The sequence below is a fragment of the Trematomus bernacchii genome, unplaced genomic scaffold (genome assembly GCF_902827165.1).
Source record: "Trematomus bernacchii unplaced genomic scaffold, fTreBer1.1, whole genome shotgun sequence".
Taxonomy (NCBI): Eukaryota; Metazoa; Chordata; class Actinopteri; order Perciformes; family Nototheniidae; genus Trematomus; species Trematomus bernacchii.
The window spans coordinates 83,275-107,067 of record NW_022987822.1 but is presented as its reverse complement, the minus strand read 5'-3'; the positions used below and the strand labels follow the sequence as shown (position 1 = coordinate 107,067).

The 23,793-nt window shown below is 51.9% G+C and overlaps 1 protein-coding gene across 1 annotated transcript in view; it reads left to right on the top strand.

Annotated features, from left to right (window-relative positions):
* Positions 1 to 23,793, top strand: part of LOC117499311 (calpain-2 catalytic subunit-like) — a gene marked incomplete in the record, with an annotated part of 47,529 nt that overhangs the window by 23,181 nt on the left and 555 nt on the right. The window contains 16 exon segments of the mRNA XM_034151648.1: positions 2,636 to 2,769; positions 15,580 to 15,663; positions 15,859 to 15,944; positions 16,050 to 16,124; positions 16,197 to 16,357; positions 16,696 to 16,865; positions 16,997 to 17,008; positions 17,497 to 17,708; positions 17,929 to 17,965; positions 20,340 to 20,405; positions 20,499 to 20,556; positions 21,410 to 21,474; positions 21,953 to 22,021; positions 22,343 to 22,421; positions 23,145 to 23,261; positions 23,667 to 23,725. Of these exon segments, the coding sequence (XP_034007539.1) occupies positions 2,636 to 2,769; positions 15,580 to 15,663; positions 15,859 to 15,944; positions 16,050 to 16,124; positions 16,197 to 16,357; positions 16,696 to 16,865; positions 16,997 to 17,008; positions 17,497 to 17,708; positions 17,929 to 17,965; positions 20,340 to 20,405; positions 20,499 to 20,556; positions 21,410 to 21,474; positions 21,953 to 22,021; positions 22,343 to 22,421; positions 23,145 to 23,261; positions 23,667 to 23,725 (1,484 nt within the window).

Sequence of the window (23,793 nt, the reverse complement as noted above, 5' to 3'; positions counted from 1 at the left end):
TCATCTAACACGCACACACAAACAACTCATCTAAACACACACACGCACACCACAATCATCTACAAACACACACCACACACTCATCTAACACACACATGCACACACACTCATCTAACACAACACACCCACACTCATCTAACACACACACACACACTCATCTAACACGCACACACACCCAACTCATCTAACACGCACACACACACACTCATCTAACACACACGACCACACACACTCATCTAACACACACACACACTCATCTAACACGCACACACACTCATCTAACACGCCACACACACACACTCATCTAACACGCACACACACTCATCTAACACACACACACACTCATCTAACACACACACACACTCATCTAACACGCACACACACTCATCAACACACACACACATCATCTAACACGCACACACACACACTCATCTAACACACACACACACTCATCTAACACGCACACACACTCATCTAACACGCACACACACACACTCATCTAACACACACACACTCATCTAACACACACACACACTCATCTAACACGCACACACACTCATCTAACACACACACGCACACACACTCATCTAACACACACACGCACACACACTCATCTAACACACACACACACTCATCTAACACGCACACACACTCATCTAACACACACACACACTCATCTAACACGCACACACACACACTCATCTAACACACACTCATCTAACACACACACACTCATCTAACACGCACACACACTCATCTAACACACACACGCACACACACTCATCTAACACACACACACACTCATCTAACACGCACACACACTCATCTAACACACACACGCACACACACTCATCTAACACGCACACACACTCATCTAACACACACACGCACTCATCTAAGGCACTGTTTACACGGGAACGGAAACAAATGAACCGAATTCGATTTAAAAAAAGTCTTCCGTCCACACGTTATCGGCTCAAGAAATGTGTCCGTCCACACGAGACCGCTCGACCCACTGGAGACGCTGTAGTACATATGCCGGGCCTGTAAGTGGCGCTGTACTATCGCCACAAAATACACCAAAAGTGTACTACAGGGTTCTGAGGGTTCTACAGAGGATATGAGCTGTTCCCAGTCACAGGGTCAGACTGAGATTCAGATTAAAGACAGTGTTCGATCCCAGAGCTGATACATTTTATTATTGTTATTTTATAAGTATTATTATTGTTGTCGTTGTTATTATTCTCTCAGCCTCAGTGTGTGTGTGTTGCAGGAGTTGACCTCTGACCCCAGTTCATCGTTTCTGGAGCCTCGAGGACCGACATCTGTCAGGGGGGCTCGGTGAGAACACACACACACACACACACACACACACTGTTGTTTACATGTTATTTTGTGTACTGTACCATATTAGCTGTTAGGTTACTGACTAAGCCCCGCCCCTTCCTGTCTGTCAGGTGGCTGCTGGCCGCCATCGCCTCTTTGACTCTGAACCAGGAAGTCCTGGCTCGAGTCGTCCCTCACGGACAGAGCTTCGATAACGGAGAATATGCCGGCATCTTCCACTTCCAGGTACAAAGAATACTCTATATACAGGAAGCTACATTTCCCAGTGCGATTCACTGTGTGTGTAGTTTCTGGCAGTTGGGGAGTGGGATTTTCAAAGTAAAAGTCTCCACTGTGTGTGTAGTTCTGGGCAGTTTGGGGAGTGGGGATTTTCAAAGTAAAAGTCTCCCACTGTGTGTGTAGTTCTGGCAGTTTGGGGAGTGGGGATTTTCAAAGTAAAAGTCTCCACTGTGTGTGTAGTTCTGGCAGTTCGGGGAGTGGGGATTTTCAAAGTAAAAGTCTCCACTGTGTGTGTAGTTCTGGCAGTTCGGGGAGTGGGGATTTTCAAAGTAAAAGTCTTCACTGTGTGTGTAGTTCTGGCAGTTCGGGGAGTGGGGATTTTCAGAGTAAAAGTCTTCACTGTGTGTGTAGTTCTGGCAGTTCTGGGAGTGGGGATTTTCAAAGTAAAAGTCTTCACTGTGTGTGTAGTTCTGGCAGTTCTGGGAGTGGGGATTTTCAAAGTAAAAGTCTTCACTGTGTGTGTAGTTCTGGCAGTTCGGGGAGTGGGTGGACGTTGTGATCGACGACCGGCTGCCGGTGAAAAGACGGAGAGCTGCTGTTCGTTCACTCTGCTGAGGGGAAGGAGTTCTGGAGCGCTCTGCTGGAGAAAGCCTACGCCAAGTAAGAGAGACACACACACACACACACACACACACACACACACATACACACACACACACACTCTGAGTCACACACACTCTGAGTCACACTGTGTGTGTGTGTGGTAAACTGTCAGGGTTGTTCTGACATGTCATGGCATCCAGCCCCGCCCTGCACACACACTTTTACAAACAGCTCCGTCATCGACATGAAGCACATTTTGACTTGTTCTTTCAAACATTAGTGAAGAGAGGGAGTGTTCACTGAAACGCCCTGGATCTGAGGAGAGACTCACAATGAGATAACACCTGTTCTCCCCATGAGATAAATGATCCTCATTGAGTTCTCTCTGCTCCAGCTTCCTGTCTCTGAGGTGTTATGTGTTCTCTGCAGGATCAATGGCTGCTACGAGGCCTCTCTCTGGAGGTTTCCACCACCGAAGGCTTCGAGGATTTCACTGGAGGAATCGCTGAGGTCCACGAGCTGAGCAGCCCCGACCCACATCTGTTCCACATCATCCAGAAGGCCCAGAACCGAGGGTCCCTGATGGGCTGCTCCATAGACGTGAGTCTGAGAACCACAGAGGAACTACAGGGGAACCAGAGGGGAACCAGAGGAGAACCAGAGGGGAACCAGAGGGGAACTACAGGGGAACCAGAGGGGAACTACAGGGGAACCAGAGGGGAACTACAGGGGAACCAGAGGGGAACCAGAGGGGAACCAGAGGGGAACTACAGATGTAGCACTCCAGATAGGACTCAATGTGCGGATTCCAACCAAAAACCCAGCGGATCCCAGTGGCTGGGGGCGTTGCCAAATTGCTAGAGGGCGTTGCCAAATTGCTAGAGGGCGTTGCCAAATTCCCCATTTGTTCAATTACAGGATTGAACCATGAGATGGAGCTTCATTCACAAATACACAAAGACAACTTGGTGTTGTAGACCTTAAGGCCCTGACACACCAGGCTGTATTCGGCCGTCTTTGGTTGTCTGGCGACAAAGCGTTCCTTGTCGCCCAAAGTCAATTTGGTGTGTCCCGAACCCTCGGCCGTGACACGCCTTATTTGGCCTTTCACGGTCGACACACGGCCGATTCAACATGTTGAATCGGCCGTGTGTCGGACACAAGCTATCGGGCCAAGAAAGCACTCTGATCAGCTGTTCAGCTAGCAAATGAGAAGCGAAACGGAAGTGAGGGACGTAAACAAAGGATTGAAGAAGGCACAGGACAGCAGCTAAACACCAGCAGGTGATACTTAAAGACATCAAACATAGCTCTTAAATGTCCTCTCTTACCTCCCACACATAGCAGGGACATCTCTGATATCGGCCGGAGCGTCCCCGGCTGTCCTCTGCTGAGAGCTCCGTGATTTGTTTGGTCAAGTTGCAGGATTAGTCTCAAGTACCTCAACATTGTCCTTAAGTCCAGTGTCTAAGTAAATGAGATCTACTGCTGTTCATTTACCTATTGTGAGTCGCCTCGGATAAAAGCATCACATGGAAATGTACATTCAGCAAGAAGTGGCCATTATGACATTACATACATTACTACATTGCTGAGTCAATAAACGACACACCCTCCAGAACACTGCGATCATCAGACGCAGGTCTATTAACTGTGATGTGATAGTATGCACTTTATGTGCTCATTTCATCATTCATGTATTTTTATATTCTAAAACATGTTTTCGATGGACGAGAGTGAAAATGGAACGCACACGCTATTTGTTGTTTGTTTATATCAGTCTGTTTCTTTCTGTCTTCCGGTTGTGCCTCTTTTGAATGACGAATACACACTTACCGCCGCCTGCTGGTAAGGAAGAGTTATTGCCACTCACGCTGAATGCGCAGTCCCGTACGTGTCCGGCTTGGTCTGAAGTCTTTTGTGTTCCAGTGCGACACACGGCCAAGGACGCAGGCGAACTCTCTGATGGAACTGTCGGCGAGTGTCTGGGCCTTTAAGCACGGGCGGTCCCCCCATTGACCCCTCCCACTGTGTCAGGGCCTTCTTAAGCACCGGGTCCCCCCAATTGGACCCCTCCCACTGTGTAAGGGCATTTAAGCCACATCGGTCCCCCCATTGGAACCCCCCCACTGTGTCAGGGCCTTTAAGCACAGCGGTCCCCCCCATTGGACCCCCTCCCACTGTGGTCAGGGCCTTTAAGCACGGCGGTCCCCCCCATTGGACCCCTCCCACTGTGTCAGGGCCTTAAGCACAGCGGGTCCCCCATTGACCCCTCCCACTGTGTCAGGGCCTTTGAAGGCACGGCGGTCCCCCATTGGACCCCTCCCACTGTGTCCGGGCCTTTAAGCACAGCGGTCCCCCCATTGGACCCCTCCCACTGTGTCAGGGCCTTAAGCACGGCGGTCCCCCCCATGGACCCCTCCCACTGTTTCAGGGCCTCCTTTTAAGGCACGGCGGTCCCCCCATTGGGAACCCCTCCCACTGTTTGTCTGGGGCCTTTTAGCCACGGCGGTCCCCCCCATTTGGACCCCTCCCCCAACCCTGTGTCAGGGGCCTTTAGTAAGCCCGGCGGGTCCCCCCAAGTGTAGGGACCCCCTTCCCACGTGTCAGGGCCTTTAAGCACGGGTCGGTCCCCCCATTGGACCCCTCCCACTGTGTCAGGGGCCTTTAGCACGGCGGTCCCCCCATTGGACCCCTCCCACTGTGTCAGGGCCTTTAAAGCACGGCGGTCCCCCCATTGGACCCCCTCCCACTTGTCTAGGGCCTTTAAGCACGGCGGTCCCCCCATTGGACCCCTCCCACTGTGTCAGGGCCTTTAAGCACGCGGTCCCCCCCATTGGACCCTCCACTGTGTCAGGGCCTTTTAAAGCACGGCGGTCCCCCCCATTGGACCCCTCCCACTGTGTCAGGGCCTTTAAGCACGGCGGTCCCCCCATTGGACCCCTCCCACTGTGTCATGGGCCTTTAAGCACGGCGGTCCCCCCATTGGACCCCTCCCACTGTGGTCAGGGCCTTTAAGCACGGCGGTCCCCCCATTGGACCCCTCCCACTGTGTCAGGGCCTTTAAGCACAGCCGGTCCCCCCCAATTGGGACCCCTCCCCCACTGTGTCAGGGGCCTTCTAAGCACAGCGGTCCCCCCCATTGGACCCCTCCCACTGGTCAGGGCCCTTTAAGCACAGCGGTCCCCCCATTGGACCCCCTCCCCACGTGTCAGGGCCTTTAAGCACGGCGGTCCCCCCATTGGACCCCTCCCACTGTGTCAGGGCCTTTAAGCACAGGCGGTCCCCCCATTGGACCCCTCCCACTGTTGTCAGGGCCTTTAAGCACGGCGGTCCCCCCATTGGACCCCTCCCACTGTGTCAGGGCCTTTAAGCACAGGCGGTCCCCCCATTGGACCCCTACCACTGTGTCAGGGCCTTTAAGCACGGCTGGTCCCCCCATTGGACCCTCCCACTGTGTCAGGGCCTTTAAGCACGGCGGTCCCCCCCATTGGACCCCTCCACGTGTCTGGGCCTTTAAGCACGGCGGTCCCCCCATTGGGACCCCTCCCACTGGTCAGGGCCTTTAAGCACGGCGGTCCCCCCCATTGGACCCCTCCCACTGTGTCAGGGCCTTTAAGCACGGCGGCCCCCCCATTGGACCCCTCCCACTGTGTCAGGGGCCTTTAAGCACGGCGGTCCCCCCATTGGACCCCTCCACACTGTGTCTGGGCCTTTAAGCACGGCGGTCCCCCCATTGGACCCCCTCCCACTGTGTCAGGGGCCTTTTAAGCACGGCGGTCCCCCCATTGGACCCCTCCCACTGTTGTCTGGGCCTTTAAGCACGGCGGTCCCCCCATTGGACCCCTCCCACTGTGTCTGGGCCTTTAAGCACGGCGGTCCCCCCATTGGACCCCTCCCACTGTGTCAGGGCCTTTAAGCACGGCGGTCCCCCCATTGGACCCCTCCCACTGTGTCAGGGCCTTTAAGCACGGCGGTCCCCCCATTGGACCCCTCCCACTTGTGTCAGGGCCTTTAAGCACGGCGGTCCCCCCATTGGACCCCTCCCACTGTGTCTGGGCCTTTAAGCACGGCGGTCCCCCCATTGGACCCCTCCCACTGTGTCAGGGCCTTTAAGCACGGCGGTCCCCCCATTGGACCCCTCCCACTGTGTCAGGGCCTTTAAGCACGGCGGTCCCCCCATTGGACCCCTCCCACTGTGTCAGGGCCTTTAAGCACGGCGGTCCCCCCATTGGACCCCTCCCACTGTGTCAGGGCCTTTAAGCACGGCGGTCCCCCCTTGGACCCCTCCCACTGTGTCTGGGCCTTTAAGCACGCGGTCCCCCCATTGGACCCCTCCCACTGTGTCTGGGCCTTTAAGCACGGCGGTCCCCCCATTGGACCCCTCCCACTGTGTCAGGGCCTTTAAGCACGGCGGTCCCCCCATTGGACCCCTCCCACTGTGTCTGGGCCTTTAAGCACGGCGGTCCCCCCCATTGGACCCCTCCCACTGTGTCTGGGTCCCTTTAAGCACGGCGGTCCCCCCATTGGACCACTCCCCACTGTGTCAGGGCCTTTAGCACGGCGGTCCCCCATTGGACCCCTCCCCACTGTGTCTGGGCCTTTAAGCACGGCGGTCCCCCCATTGGACCCCCTCCCACTGTGTCAGGGCCTTAAGCACGGCGGTCCCCCCATTGGACCCCTCCCACTGTGTCTGGGCCTTTAAGCACGGCGGTCCCCCCATTGGACCCCTCCCACTGTGTCAGGGCCTTTAAGCACAGCGGTCCCCCCCATTGGACCCCTCCCACTGTGTCAGGGCCTTTAAGCACAGCGGTCCCCCCATTGGACCCCCTCCCACTGTGTCAGGGCCTTTAAGCACAGCGGTCCCCCCCCATTGGACCCCTCCCACTGTGTCAGGGCCTTTAAGCACGGCGGTCCCCCCATTGGACCCCTCCCACTGTGTCAGGGCCTTTAAGCACAGCGGTCCCCCCATTGGACCCCTCCCACTGTGTCAGGGCCTTTAAGCACGGCGGTCCCCCCATTGGACCCCTCCCACTGTGTCAGGGCCTTTAAGCACAGCGGTCCCCCCATTGGACCCCTCCCACTGTGTCAAGGGCCTTTAAGCACGGCGGTCCCCCCATTGGACCCCTCCCACTGTGTCAGGGCCTTTAAGCCACGGCGGTCCCCCCATTGGACCCCTCCCACTGTGTCAGGGGCCCTTTAAGCACGGCGGGCCCCCCCATTGGACCCCTCCCACTGTGTCAGGGCCTTTAAGCACGGCGGTCCCCCCATTGGACCCCTCCCACTGTGTCAGGGCCTTCCTTAAGCACGGCGGTCCCCCCATTGGACCCCCTCCCACTGTGTCAGGGGCCTTTAAGCACGGCGGTCCCCCCATTGGACCCCTTCCCACTGTGTCAGGGCCTTTTAAGCACGGCGGTCCCCCCATTGGACCCTCCCACTGTGTCAGGGGCCTTTAAGCACGGCGGTCCCCCCATTGGACCCCTCCCACTGTGTCTGGGCCTTTAAGCACCGGCGGTCCCCCCATTGGACCCCCTCCCACTGTGTCTCTGGGCCTTTAAGCACGGCGGTCCCCCCATTGGACCCCTCCCACTGTGTCCTGGGCCTTTTAGCACGGCGGTCCCCCCATTGGACCCCTCCCACTGTGTCAGGGCCCTTTAAGCACGGCGGTCCCCCCCCATTGGACCCCCTCCCAACTGTGTCATGGCCTTTAAGCACGGCGGTCCCCACCATTGGACCCCTCCCACTGTGTCAGGGCCTTTAAGCACGGCGGTCCCCCCCATTGGACCCTCCCCACTGTGTCTGGGCCTTTAAGCACGGCGGTCCCACCATTGGACCCCTCCCCACTTGTGTCAGGGCCTTTAAGCACAGCGGTCCCCCCATTGGACCCCTCCCACTGTGTCTGGGCCTTTAAGCACGGCGGTCCCCCATTGGACCCCTCCCACTGTTGTCAGGGCCTTTAAGCACAGCGGTCCCCCATTGGACCCCTCCCACTGTGTCTGGGCCTTTAAGCACGGCGGTCCCCCCATTGGTACCCCTCGCCACTGTGTCAGGGCCTTTAAGCAAAGCGGTCCCCCCATTGGACCCCTCCCACTGTGTCAGGGCCTTTAAGCACGGCGGTCCCCCCATTGGGACCCCTCCCACTGTGTCTGGGCCTTTAAGCACGGCGGTCCCCCCATTGGACCCCTCCCACTGTGTCAGGGCCTTTAAGCACGGCGGTCCCCCCATTGGACCCCTCCCACTGTGTCTGGGCCTTTAAGCACGGCGGTCCCCCCATTGGACCCCCTCCCACTGTGTCTGGGCCTTTAAGCACGGCGGTCCCCCCATTGGACCCCTCCCCACTGTGTCTGGGCCTTTAAGCACGGTCGGGTTCCACCCCATTGGACCCCTCCCACTGTGTCAGGGCCTTTAAGCACGGCGGTCCCCCCCATTGGACCCCTCCCACTGTGTCAGCGGCCTTTAAGCACGGCGGTCCCCCCATTGGACCCCTCCCACTGTGTCAGGGCCTTTAAGCACGGCCCCCGGTCCCCCCATTGGACCCTCCCACTGTGTCTGGGCCTTTAAGCACGGCGGTCCCCCCCCCATTGGACCCCTCCCACTGTGTCAGGGCCTTTAAGACGGCGGTCCCCCCATTGGACCCCTCCCACTGTGTCGGGCCTTTTAAGCACGGCGGTCCCCCCATTGGACCCCTCCCACTGTGTCAGGGCCTTTAAGCACGGCGGTCCCCCCATTGGACCCCTCCCCACTGTGTCAGGGCCTTTAAGCACGGCGGTCCCCCCATTGGACCCCTCCCACTGTGTCGGGCCTTTAAGCAGCGGCGGTCCCCCCATTGGACCCCTCCTCAACTGTTGTCTGGGCCTTTAAGCACGGCGGTCCCCCCCATTGGACCCCTCCCACTGTGTCAGGGCCTTTAAGCACGGCGGTCCCCCCCATTGGACCCCTCCCACTGTGTCAGGGCCTTTAAGGCACGGCGGTCCCCCAATTGGACCCCTCCCACTGTGTCTGGGCCTTTAAGCACGGCGGTCCCCCCCATTGGACCCCTCCCACTGTGTCAGGGCCTTTAAGCACGGCGGGTCCCCCCATTGGACCCCTCCCACTGTGTCAGGGCCTTTAAGCACGGCGGTCCCCCCATTGGACCCCTCCACTGTGTCAGGGCCTTTTTAAGCACGCGCGTCCCCCCCATTGGACCCCTCCCACTGTGTCAGGGCCTTTTAGCACGGCGGTCCCCCCCATTGGACCCCCTCCCACTGTGTCAGGGCCTTTAAGCACGGCGGTCCCCCCATTGGACCCCTCCCCACTGTGTCAGGGCCTTAAGCACGGCGGTCCCCCCATTGGACCCCCTCCCACTGTGTCAGGGCCTTTAAGCACGGCGGTCCCCCCCATTGGACCCCTCCCACTGTGTCAGGGCCTTTAAGCACGGCGGTCCCCCCAGTGGACCCCCCCACTGTGTCAGGGCCTTTAAGCACGGCGGTCCCCCCATTGGACCCCTCCCTCCCACTGTGGCAGGGCCTTTAAGCACGCGGTCCCCCCATTGGACCCCTCCCACTGTGTCAGGGCCTTTTAAGCACGGCGGTCCCCCCATTGGACCCCTCCCCACTGTGTCAGGGCCTTTAAGCACGGCGGTCCCCCCATTGGACCCTCCCTCCCACTGTGTCAGGGCCTTTTAAGCACGGCAGGTCCCCCCATTGGACCCCTCCCTCCCACTGTGTCAGGGCCTTTAAGCACGGCGGTCCCCCCATTGGACCCCTCCCACTGTGTCAGGGCCTTTAAGCACGGCGGTCCCCCCATTGGACCCCTCCCACTGTGTCAGGGCCTTTAAGCACGGCGGTCCCCCCATTGGACCCCTCCCACTGTGTCAGGGCCTTTAAGCACGGCGGTCCCCCCCATTGGACCCCTCCCCACTGTGTCAGGGGCCTTTAAGCACGGCGGTCCCCCCATTGGGACCCCTCCCACTGTGTCAGGGCCTTTAAGCCACGGGCGGTCCCCCCATTGGACCCCTCCCACTGTGTCAGGGCCTTTAAGCACGGCGGTCCCCCCATTGGACCCCTCCCACTGTGTCAGGGGCCTTTAAGCACGGCGGTCCCCCCATTGGACCCCTCCCCCTGTGCCAGGGCCTTTAAGGCACGGCGGTCCCCCCATTGGACCCCTCCCACTGTGTCAGGGCCTTTAAGCACCTCCCAACTGTGTCAGGGCCTTTAAGCACGGCGGTCCCCCCATTGGACCCCTCCCACTGTGTCAGGGCCTTTAAGCACGGCGGTCCCCCCATGGACCCCTCCCCACTGTGTCAGGGCCTTTAAGCACGGCTGGTCCCCCCATTGGACCCCATCCCACTGTGTCAGGGCCTTTAAGCACGGCGGTCCCCCCCATTGGACCCATCCCACTGTGTCAGGGCCTTTAAGGCACGGCGTCCCCCCATTGGACCCCTTCCCACTGTGGTCAGGGCCTTTAAGCACAAGCGGTCCCCCCATTGGACCCCTCCCACTGTGTCAGGGCCTTTAAGCACAGCGGTCCCCCCATTGGACCCCTCCCACTGTGTCAGGGCCTTTAAGCACAGCGGTCCCCCCATTGGACCCCTCCCACTGTGTCAGGTGTGTTGCTGAAGCATCTCATCACTTATTTGTTCTGGTTTTCACAGGCTAGCTGCTATAACGAAAAAACATCAATATTTTAGATCAAATAAAGTATATCTAATCTTATTATCTTAATTGTAATTCAATAATATTTAGTCTTTATATATTAAATAATCATAATAATGTAAATGTTTACACTTCATATTGTTGTGGTGTACACAGTACAGTAGATCAAAGTAAATCAACTCATACATTAAGATCAGACGGACCTTTAGTAACCCCCGTGGGGACACGCTGTAGATCAGACGGACCTTTAGTAACCCCCGTGGGGACACGCTGTAGATCAGACGGACCTTTAGTAACCCCCGTGGGGACACGCTGTAGATCAGACAGACCTTTAGTAACCCCCGTGGGGACACGCTGTAGATCAGACATACCTTTAGTAACCCCCGTGGGGACACGCTGTAGATCAGACGGACCTTTAGTAACCCCCGTGGGGACACGCTGTAGATCAGACATACCTTTAGTAACCCCCGTGGGGACACGCTGTAGATCAGACGGACCTTTAGTAACCCCCGTGGGGACACGCTGTAGATCAGACGGACCTTTAGTAACCCCCGTGGGGACACGCTGTAGATCAGACGGACCTTTAGTAACCCCCGTGGGGACACGCTGTAGATCAGACGGACCTTTAGTAACCCCCGTGGGGACACGCTGTAGATCAGACAGACCTTTAGTAACCCCCGTGGGGACACGCTGTAGATCAGACGGACCTTTAGTAACCCCCGTGGGGACACGCTGTAGATCAGACGGACCTTTAGTAACCCCCGTGGGGACACGCTGTAGATCAGACGGACCTTTAGTAACCCCCGGGGGGACACGCTGTAGATCAGACGGACTTTAGTAACCCCCGTGGGGACACGCTGTAGATCAGACGGACCTTTAGTAACCCCGTGGGGACACGCTGTAGATCAGACGGACCTTTAGTAACCCCCGTGGGGACACGCTGTAGATCAGACGGACCTTTAGTAACCCCCGTGGGACACGGGGACCTTTTTAGTACCTGTGTAGATCAGACGGACCTTAGTAACCCCCGTGGGGACACGCTGTAGATCAGACGGACCTTTAGTAACCCCCGTGGGGACACGCTGTAGATCAGACGGACCTTTAGTAACCCCCGTGGGGACACGCTGTAGATCAGACGGACCTTAGTAACCCCCGTGGGGACACGCTGTTAGATCAGGACGGAACTTTAGTAACCCCCGTGGGGGAAACGCTTGTAGAATCCGGACTGACCTTTAGTAACCCCCGTGGGGACACGCTTTGTAGATCAGACGACCTTTAGTAACCCCCGTGGGGACACGCTGTAGATCAGACAGACCTTTAGTAACCCCCGTGGGGACACGCTGTAGATCAGACGGACCTTTTAGTAACCCCCCGTGGGGACACGCTGTAGATCAGACCGACCTTTAGTAACCCCCGTGGGGACACGTTGTAGATCAGACAGGACCTTAGTAACCCCCGTGGGGACACGTTGTAGATCAGACGGACCTTTAGTAACCCCCGTGGGGACACGCTGTAGATCAGACAGCCCTTTAGTAACCCCCGTGGGGACACGCGTGTAGATCAGGACGGACCTTTAGTAACCCCCGTGGGGACACGCTGTAGATCAGACAGACCTTTAGTAACCCCCGTGGGGACACGCTCTAGATCAGACAGACCTTTAGTAACCCCCGTGGGGACACGCTGTAGATCAGACGGACCTTTAGTAACCCCCGTGGGACACGCTGTAGATCAGACGGACCTTTAGTAACCCCCGTGGGGACACGCTGTAGATCAGACGGACCTTTAGTAACCCCCGTGGGGACACGCTGTAGATCAGACGGACCTTTAGTAACCCCCGTGGGGACACGCTGTAGTTCAAACAGCAACAGGTGAGAGTGACAAACAGCACAGATTAATGACATCACAAATAAGATCAGCGATAAAAATAAAAATAATAATAATGAGAAACTATGAAATAAGAAATGAATAAAATTAAAATGTAATTATTATATAGTGTATTGTATTATGAAGTAATATCATACATTAACCCCATTATAGCAGATGCCACATTGAATGGATGAACACATTTATGCATCAATAATTACAACGGAGTATTTCTAAATACAATTTGTAAAAATACTTATATGTATTTAATACTAATAACATAATGATTAATTTCAGATGATAATACTTCAGGGTCCGGTCTGACAGCTCTCAGCTCTCTGCTGCAGAGAGGAAGATCACTGCTCTAAACAAAGTCAAAATTCGTACATCCAAACGGAATAAATATAATTAATTATTATTAACTCTTGTTCATTGTTTTTCACTTTTATTAAATGTTTGATATTTCCGGCACAGACCCTTTCATACCGGCAACGCGCGATAGAAACAACAGGAACTGCGACAGCATAAATATGTGAACACGAACCTACAGACTGCTGGAGAAGAGATATCACAGGGGGGGGATCACAGGGGGGGGGGGGGAGATCACAGGGGGGGGGGGTAAACAAAGAGCCCCCGCTGATCACCTGATCACCTGATCACCTGATCACCTGAGAGCTGCCGAGTTTCAGACTATTTAAAAAAACAACGGTCTAATTTGATCATTGCACAACAATGAACTCAATGTGTGATTGTTATAGCAGTAAAAATACAGTAAACTCTTAACAATAGTATAATATTATAGTAAATATTCTTGTCAATGCAGAATATGATTATATCCGTGACAGTGGGAATAAGAAACGATATGCTACAGTATAGTAATAAAAGATCAATCCCACTAGTTGTACCTGGCAGAGCAAGAAACACTCCAGCCTTTTATTTAAACTTGTTTAAAACATATCTAAATAAATATGTGTGTCCCGGGCCATAAATGCAATTATATAAAGCCACCACACCAGCTTTTATGGAGAAAACAAGTTACATAATAATTAACCAGAGGCATGTTTCTCACTATTTCATGCATAGAAACAACAGGCTTCTGTGTGTGCGAGGAATCAGCTGTTTATTTCATACGAGTTTCATTGTGGCAGCGTCTCATCACGGCTCCCCCTGGTGGATCCACCATCCATTGCAGCTGGTTGCAATACATCACTGCTCCCCCTGGTGGATCCACCATCCATTGCAGCTGGTTGCAATACATCACGGCTCCCCCTGGTGGATCCACCATCCATTGCAGCTGGTTGCAATACATCACGGCTCCCCCTGGTGGATCCACCATCCATTGCAGCTGGTTGCAATACATCACGGCTCCCCCTGGTGGATCCACCATCCATTGCAGCTGGTTGCAATACACAAAGACAGCTAGCTGGGTAACAGTATGTTCCCTGACAGTAGTTGACTTCTCCGCTTGTCACTCAGAGGGGGGTGGGGGCTGGTGAACGCTATGGTCAATGTTTGTAAAGACTGTGAAATGTTGACTTTATTTGATCATTTCAGTAAAAACTAACGTTCATATTTCTCTTTTTGATTATTATAGTGATGAACATTAAAAACAAAGCACGTTGGCTGATTTTGGACCCCCTCACTATTTCTTTTCACTACTTTAATGAAATGTTTGATAAGTGCATGCAGATCACAGTACAGTATGCTCGTTCAGTAAAACACGTACACAGATACATTATTTTGTATTTTTATTGAAGTACTTTATGACAAGGTCAATTTCACTTTCCACGATGTCCACCTTTACTTTGCACAGCCAATGGCAGGACTTTATTGAGGCCTGTGATTAGTCGACTACAGGTGTCTTGTCTTTATATAATATTATAGCCCGTTTGCCCGTGGTGAGATGACGAGGCTTCATTCAAAATAAACCTATTTTTAGTTAATTACTGAGTTTGGGCAAGTTAATAACGTTTTAATGAAGTTAAATATTTATCAGTGCTTTCATGTCAATTCGGTGAACACAAACATAAATGATCGTGAAGATGATGATTAAATTAGGATTATCGGTAGAGAGAGCCGTGCTGCATTTCCTCCCGTCGGATGTGATATAAAAACAAACCGATTATTTTTGTAGTTGTAAACTCACGTGGATTAAACATTATTTTGTTAAATAAAAACATGGTGATGTTTTGTAAATGATTCCATGTCTCTTATTTAGCACAGAGTCTGATCCTATCCGTGACATGTCTCTTATTTAGCACAGAGTCTGATCCTATCCGTGACATGTCTCTTATTTAGCACAGAGTCTGATCCTATCCGTGACATGTCTCTTATTTAGCACAGAGTATGATCCTATTCGTGACATGTCTCTTATTTAGCACAGAGTCTGATCCTATCCGTGACATGTCTCTTATTTAGCACAGAGTCTGATCCTATCCGTGACATGTCTCTTATTTAGCACAGAGTCTGATCCTATCCGTGACATATGGATCTGAACAAAGATCCGCTGTATCAGATTCCTGTAGATCGATCAGTGTGGCAGCTTTTTACTGACTGCTCCCCCTGGTGGATCCATGATGCATTGCAGCTGGTTTCATTATAATTAAATGTATTCATCAAGGGGGCGTATCAAGTCATGCGGGGGGTTTTCCTTTCAGCGAGGGCCCGCCCTGTGCAGATCACGGACCCACATGGGTAGGCGTCTGAAATTACGTGCTCCATCTGTACAGGGGAACCAGAGGGGAACCAGAGGGGAACGAGAGGGGAACCAGAGGGGAACCAGAGGGGAACCAGAGGGGAACCAGAGGGGAACGAGAGGGGAACCAGAGGGGAACCAGAGGGGAACCAGAGGGGAACATTGATCAGTGACATCAGTTCATGTTTCATTAAGTTGAAATCAGATTTTCTTCTTCAGATCACCAGCTCCACGGACTCGGAGGCCGTGACTCGGCAGAAGCTGGTGAAAGGCCACGCCTACTCTGTGACAGGTGCAGATCAGGTGAGAGGACACGCCCCTTTCAAACACCTGTCTGTGAGAACACCATGCTGTTAAACTATATTACCCATGATCCTCAGCTGTGGAAGTCCTGACATGTTTCCATCAGAAACACCTGGAGGGGGGTGGGGCTTCAGCTCTCTAATGAGCTCATGACCAATAAGGTGTAACTGTGCTCTGCATGTGATTGGCCCGAAGGTGGAGTATCGTGGCAACACGGAGAGGCTGATCCGGATCAGGAACCCGTGGGGTCAAGTGGAGTGGACCGGAGCCTGGAGCGACAGGTGGGGGGGGGGGGGGTTAGGAAAGACTGGGTGGTTCTTATATCCCTGAACTTTGACATGAATATCTCCCTTGCTCTGTTTGTAAAACTGTTTTCCGCTCTGCAGCTCGCCTCAGTGGCGTGAGGTCAGCGACGAGGACCGGGACCGCCTGAGTCTCCGTGCTGAGGACGGAGAGTTCTGGTAACATTTCCACTTCTTGTCTGGACTCTGTGGTCCTGTGTGCAAAGTTAAACCCTCTGATCTGTCTTCCAGGATGTCTTTCTCTGACTTCCTGTCACATTACTCCCGGCTGGAGATCTGCAACCTGACTCCCGACGCTCTGAGCGACGAGTCCGTCTCCAAGTGGGCTCTGACCAAGTTCGATAGCAGCTGGAGGAGAGGATCCACGGCCGGAGGGTGCAGGAACTTCCCCGGTGAGTGACGTTCCTGCTCGGCTTCGTCAGGGTCCTTGAGGTCCTGAAGGTCTTCAAGGTCCTGGAGGTCCTGAAGGTCCTGAAGGTCTTCCAGGTCCTGGAGGTCCTGAAAGTCCTGAAGGTCTTCCAGGTCTTCCAGGTCCTGGAGGTCCTGAAGGTCCTGAAGGTCCTGGAGGTCCTGAAGGTCTTCCAGGTCCTGGAGGTCCTGAAGGTCCTGATGGTCTTCCAGGTCCTGGAGGTCCTGAAGGTCCTGGAGGTCCTGATGGTCTTCCAGGTCCTGGAGGTCCTGAAGGTCCTGAAGGTCCTGGAGGTCCTGACGTTCTGTTTCTACACCGCAGATACGTTCTGGATCAACCCTAACTTTGTGATCAAGCTGGACGAGGAGGACGACGACCCGGATGACGGAGAGTCCGGCTGCAGCTTGGTGGTGGGTCTGATCCAGAAGAACCGCAGGCGCATGAGGAAGATGGGCGAGGACATGCACACCATGGGGTTCGCCATCTACGAGGTGAGAGGACCTGATGCTGTGGAGGTTCAGAGGACCTGAACTCTGTGGAGGTTCAGAGGACCTGAACTCTGTGGAGGTTCAGAGGTCCAGAGAGAAGGTCTGCTAACCTTCTTCTTCTTCTTGTGTTGCAGGTTCCTGACGAGGTACTGAGGATCCGCTGTTTGTTTCTTTATCTTCAGTCTGAGGTGTAAAGTAGCTAAGTACATTTACTCAAGCACTGTACTTAAGTATAATTTTGAGGTACTTGTACTTCACTTGAGTTTTTAATTGTGTTACTACATTGTACTTCTACTCCACTATGTATTTAATACCTTTAGTTACTTCTCAGATGTGGATGAATGATGTGAAATATAACCAAGTGTTAAATCAGACTTTAGTTCCACCTGGAGTAAATCCACAAGCTACCCTGCAGTATACAAAGTCATTCAGACTAGCTGCACCTTTACCAGCTTTGAGAACACTTTCATGATCAATCATTATAAAACATATCATATATATTATTCTGAAATGGACCAATCTGCACAATGACTACTTTTACTGTCGCTACTTTCACTAGATTAGTACAATTACAGTTCGGAGTACTTGTACTTCTACTGAAGTACGGTTCTGAGTACTCTCTCCCCCCCCTCAGTGCCGCGGTCAGAGGAACGTCCGGCTGAGGAAGAACTTCTTCCTGCGCCACGCCTCGGCCGCCCGCTCCGAGACCTTCGTTAACCTGCGGGAGGTCAGCAACCGCTTCGTGCTGCCGCCGGGAGAGTACCTGATCGTCCCGTCCACCTTCGAACCGCACAAGAACGGAGACTTCCACGTCCGGGTGTTCTCCGAGAAACAAGCCGAGTTCCAGTATGTGTCCTCTGGTGGTCTTTATGGTTCCCTTTAAATAAACGTGACCACAGCAGCCTCTGGTGGTCTCTATGGTTCCCTTTAAATAAACGTGACCACAGCAGCCTCTGGTGGCCACCTGGGGAAATAACATCTCATTAAAAGCGCTCGAGTTACTCTGCTCTTTTAATACCTGAAAATTAAAATGTATTCATTCTTATTGACGACTGTGTTCCTGCAGAGAGCTGGACGACCCCATCGAGAGCAGAGTGGAGAAGGTGAGACTACGACCTGTTCTTGATTCTCGATATGTTATAGTCATATATCCAGGACAACGGGCAGGTGCACTGTACTGGATATATGACTATAACATATAAGGAGTGTTTTATGAACGTGTTAATACGACGAGGGTTTGTTTATCAACGTGTTAATACGACGAGGGTTTGTTTATGAACGTGTTAATACGACGAGGGTTTTTTAATGAACGTGTTGATACGACGAGGGTTTGTTTATGAACGTGTTGATACGACAAGGGTTTGTTTATGAACGTGTTAATACGACGAGGGTTTGTTTATGAACGTGTTGATACGACAAGGGTTTGTTAATGAACGTGTTGATACGACAAGGGTTTGTTTATGAACGTGTTAATACGACGAGGGTTTGTTTATGAACGTGTTGATACGACGAGGGTTTGTTTATGAACGTGTTGATACGACGAGGGTTTGTTAATGAACGTGTTGATACGACGAGGGTTTGTTAATGAACGTGTTGATACGACAAGGGTTTGTTTATGAACGTGTTAATACGACGAGGGTTTGTTTATGAACGTGTTGATACGACAAGGGTTTGTTTATGAACGTGTTGATACGACGAGGGTTTGTTTATGAACGTGTTGATACGACAAGGGTTTGTTTATGAACGTGTTGATACGACGAGGGTTTTTTAATGAACGTGTTGATACGACGAGGGTTTGTTTATGAACGTGTTGATACGACGAGGGTTTGTTAATGAACGTGTTGATACGACAAGGGTTTGTTTATGAACGTGTTGATACGACGAGGGTTTGTTTATGAACGTGTTGATACGACGAGGGTTTGTTTATGAACGTGTTGATACGACGAGGGTTTTTTAATGAACGTGTTGATACGACGAGGGTTTGTTTATGAACGTGTTGATACGACGAGGGTTTGTTTATGAACGTGTTGATACGACGAGGGTTTGTTTATGAACGTGTTGATACGACGAGGGTTTTTTAATGAACGTGTTGATACGACGAGGGTTTGTTTATGAACGTGTTGATACGACGAGGGTTTGTTTATGAACGTGTTAATACGACGAGGGTTTGTTTATGAACGTGTTGATACGACAAGGGTTTGTTTATGAACGTGTTGATACGACGAGGGTTTTTTAATGAACGTGTTGATACGACGAGGGTTTGTTTATGAACGTGTTGATACGACGAGGGTTTGTTAATGAACGTGTTGATACGACGAGGGTTTGTTTATGAACGTGTTGATACGACGAGGGTTTGTTAATGAACGTGTTGATACGACGAGGGTTTTTTAATGAACGTGTTGATACGACGAGGGTTTGTTAATGAACGTGTTAATACGACGAGGGTTTGTTAATGAACGTGTTGATACGACGAGGGTTTGTTTATGAACGTGTTGATACGACGAGGGTTTGTTAATGAACGTGTTGATACGACGAGGGTTTGTTTATGAACGTGTTGATACGACGAGGGTTTGTTAATGAACGTGTTGATACGACGAGGGTTTGTTATGAACGTGTTGATACGACGAGGGTTTGTTTATGAACGTGTTGATACGACGAGGGTTTGTTAATGAACGTGTTGATAGGACGAGGGTTTGTTAATGAACGTGTTGATACGACGAGGGTTTGTTAATGAACGTGTTGATACGACGAGGGTTTGTTAATGAACGTGTTGATACGACGAGGGTTTGTTAATGAACGTGTTAATACGACGAGGGTTTGTTAATGAACGTGTTAATACGACGATGGTTTGTTAATGAACGTGTTAATACGACGATGGTTTTTTAATGAACGTGTTAATACGACGAGGGTTTTTTAATGAACGTGTTAATAAGACGAGGGTTTGTTAATGAACGTGTTAATACGACGAGGGTTTGTTTATGAACGTGTTAATACGACGAGGGTTTGTTAATGAACGTGTTGATACGACGAGGGTTTGTTAATGACCGTGTTGATACGACGAGGGTTTGTTAATGACCGTGTTGATACGACGAGGGTTTGTTTATGAACGTGTTGATACGACGAGGGTTTGTTAATGAACGTGTTGATACGACGAGGGTTTTTTAATGAACGTGTTAATACGACGAGGGTTTGTTAATGAACGTGTTAATACGACGAGGGTTTTTTAATGAACGTGTTAATACGACGATGGTTTGTTAATGAACGTGTTGATACGACGAGGGTTTTTTAATGAACGTGTTAATACGACGAGGGTTTGTTAATGAACGTGTTAATACGACGAGGGTTTTTTAATTAACGTGTTAATACGACGAGGGTTTGTTTATGAACGTGTTGATACGACGAGGGTTTGTTTATGAACGTGTTGATACGACGAGGGTTTGTTTATGAACGTGTTAATACGACGAGGGTTTGTTTCAGATCGAGATCGATGAGGACGATGTGGGCGATCGCTTCAGGAATCTGTTTGGACAGCTGGCAGGAGGGGTGAGCCGCTCATAATGTGTACATGTATATGTATTTATATAAATGAAATACACTGTATACATGATATCTGATGGTCATGTGATATCTCTGCAGGACTGTGAGATCTCCGCCTTCGAGCTGCAGAAGATCCTCAACAGAGTCGTCACCAAACGTAAGAAACTAAAGAACTCACCCGCAGCTGGGAACAGGTGTGATCAGGTGTGAACAGGTGTGAACAGAGAACAGGTGTGATCAGGTGTGAACAGAGAACAGGTGTGATCAGGTGTGAACAGAGAACAGGTGTGATCAGGTGTGAACAGAGAACAGGTGTGATCAGAACCGGTGTGATCAGTGATCAGGTGTGATCAGTGATCAGGTGTGAACAGAGAACAGGTGTGAACAGAACAGGTGTGATCAGGTGTGAACAGAACAGGTGTGATCAGTGATCAGGTGTGAACAGATCAGGTGTGATCAGGTGTGATCACTGATCAGGTGTGATCACTGATCAGGTGTGAACAGAACAGGTGTGAACAGTGATCAGGTGTGAACAGAACAGGTGTGATGTGTGATCAGGTGTGAACAGAGAACAGGTGTGATCAGGTGTGAACAGAACAGGTGTGATCAGGTGTGAACAGAGAACAGGTGTGATCAGGTGTGAACAGAGAACAGGTGTGATCAGGTGTGAACAGAACAGGTGTGATCAGGTGTGAACAGAGAACAGGTGTGATCAGGTGTGAACAGAGAACAGGTGTGATCAGGTGTGAACAGAGAACAGGTGTGAACAGAGAACAGGTGTGATCAGAGAACAGGTGTGATCAGGTGTGATCAGGTGTGAACAGAGAACAGGTGTGAACAGAGAACAGGTGTGATCAGGTGTGATCAGGTGTGTTAAAGTTAAAGCCTTTCATTGTCATTGTACACAAACAATGTGATACAGAGAGCAACCCAGTGATTAATAACTAGACATACATAACATGAAAAACACGGCAGTAGGACAGACAACATGAAGGCGTGTTTCTCTGCAGGTTCAGACATCCAGACCAGTGGCTTCAGTCTCCCCACGTGTCGGAACATGGTCAACATGCTGGACGTATCCTTCAGTCCCGTTAGCTGAGCTCACCATGCATCATACCTTATAATGTATAACAATAATGATGATTATAAACAGGGGTGCACACAACTTTCTCAGTGAGGTACTCAGATGAGTACCTGGAGTCAGTGTTTGGTACTCCAACTTCTGACGATTGTCAACGGGGGGGGGGGGTTGGCGTCAGTGGAGTACAGCGCTTCGTGACCGCGGAGCGTGTGAACGTTGTGATCAGCTGTTTTAGCGCAGGGCTGCTGTACAGACCGACGTTAACAGCAGCCCCGTCTGTGCACACGGAGACCGACTCTGTCGTCCGGTGATCTAACCGCCTTCTGGAAAAGCTTCACAAGTACGTCGGTACGCAAATGCGCTTTGTGACACAAGTGACGGTACGCATTTCAGATTGTTGCCGCGCATGCGTACCTGCGTACCAGTTATGTGCACCCCTCATTATAAAAGTGTTTCCTGAACCCAGCTGCAGAAAGACGGCACTGGGAAACTCGGTCTGGTGGAGTTTAAAATTCTGTGGACCAAAATCGAGAAGTACCTGGTGAGTAATCTGTATTTATATACTGTGTGTGTATATATATATATATATATCAACAAATATACAGAAAGTAGTGAAGTGTGTGTGTGTGTGTGTGTGTGTGTGTGTGTGTGTGTGTGTGTGTGTGTGTGTGTGTGTGTGTGTGTGTGTGTGTGTGTGTGTGTGTGTGTGTGTGTGTGTGTGTGTGTGTGTGTGTGTGTGTGTGTGTGTGTGTGTGGTGTGTGTGTGTGTGTGTGTGTGTGTGTGTGTGTGTGTGTGTGTGTGTGTGTGTGTGTGTGTGTGTGTGTGTGTGTGTGTGTGTGTGTGTGTGTGTGTGTGTGTCAGACTGTGTACCGGGACAAGGATGTGGATAACTCGGGGACCATGAGCTCTGCTGAGATGAGGTCAGCTGTGGAGGAAGCAGGTAAAACACACACAAGGCTTCTCTAACTCCCCTTCCTCGACTCCTATCCTCTCTGATAGTGTTACGTTATTATGAGAGTGCTCTCATACTTGTTTGATTCTGAAATTGTATATGTATATAAATATATATGTGTGTGTATGTCCGCATCTGTAGCCCGTTCTTGTCTCATTATACCGCACTGTGAATGAATCAAAGTAAATATAGAAGTGGTCATGAACACATCTGTCCATCAGACAGAGGGCTGCTGTGCCTCCTGTCATCATTAATGGACGTCTCTTTAAAATGACCGCTCAGAGGAGAGGAGTTCTCATTTCTCTAACCGCCTACTGCTTCCCCTCCTCTCTCCTCGGCTCCTCTCTCCTCGACTCCTCTCTCCTCGGTTCCCCTCCTCTCTCCTCGACTCCTCTCTCCTCCCCTCCTCTCTCCTCGGTTCCCCTCCTCTCTCCTCGACTCCTCTCTCCTCCCCTCCTCTCTCCTCGGTTCCCCTCCTCGACTCCTCTCTCCTCGACTCCCCTCCTCTCTCCTCGACTCCCCTCCTCTCTCCTCGGCTCCCCTCCTCAGTCCTCCGCTCGCATCTCCTGTGGGCGGGACTAAGTCTCGAGGATAGGAGTCGAGAAGGGGAATTAGAGTATTGAGAAACCTCCACACACACACACACACACACACACACACACACACACACACACACACACACACTCTCTCTGACCTCTGACCCTGTCCCAGGCTTCCTGCTCAACAACCCCCTCCATCAGATCCTCGTGGCTCGGTACAGCGAGCCGGACCTCACCATCGACTTCGACAACTTCGTGGGCTGCCTGGTCCGCCTGGAGGCCATGTTCAGTGAGTACTCTTTATCATGAGGAAGAGGAGGGGGGGGTGCTCTTCATCATGAGGAAGGGGGGGGTGCTCTTCATCATGAGGAAGGGGGGGTGCTCTTCATCATGAGGAAGGGGGTGGGTGCTCTTCATCATGAGGAAGGGGGTGGGTGCTCTTCATCATGAGGAAGGGGGTGGGTGCTCTTCATCATGAGGAAGGGGGGGTGCTCTTCATCATGAGGAAGGGGGGGTGCTCTTCATCATGAGGAAGGGGGGGGGGGTGCTCTTCATCATGAGGAAGGGGGGGGGGGTGAGTGCTGATGATGAAAGTGGTGATGAAGACGATGATGATGGTGTTGAAGACGATGATGATGATGATGAAAGTGGTGATGATGACGATGATGGTGATGAAGATGTCTTCTCTCCTCAGACACCTTCTCTGTTCTGGACACGGATCAGTCGGGCTCCATTGAGCTCACTTTGCTGCAGGTACTAAAGATATTATAATAAACTTTATTCATTGATTTGTATTCAAAGTTTATGATGAACATTCAGCT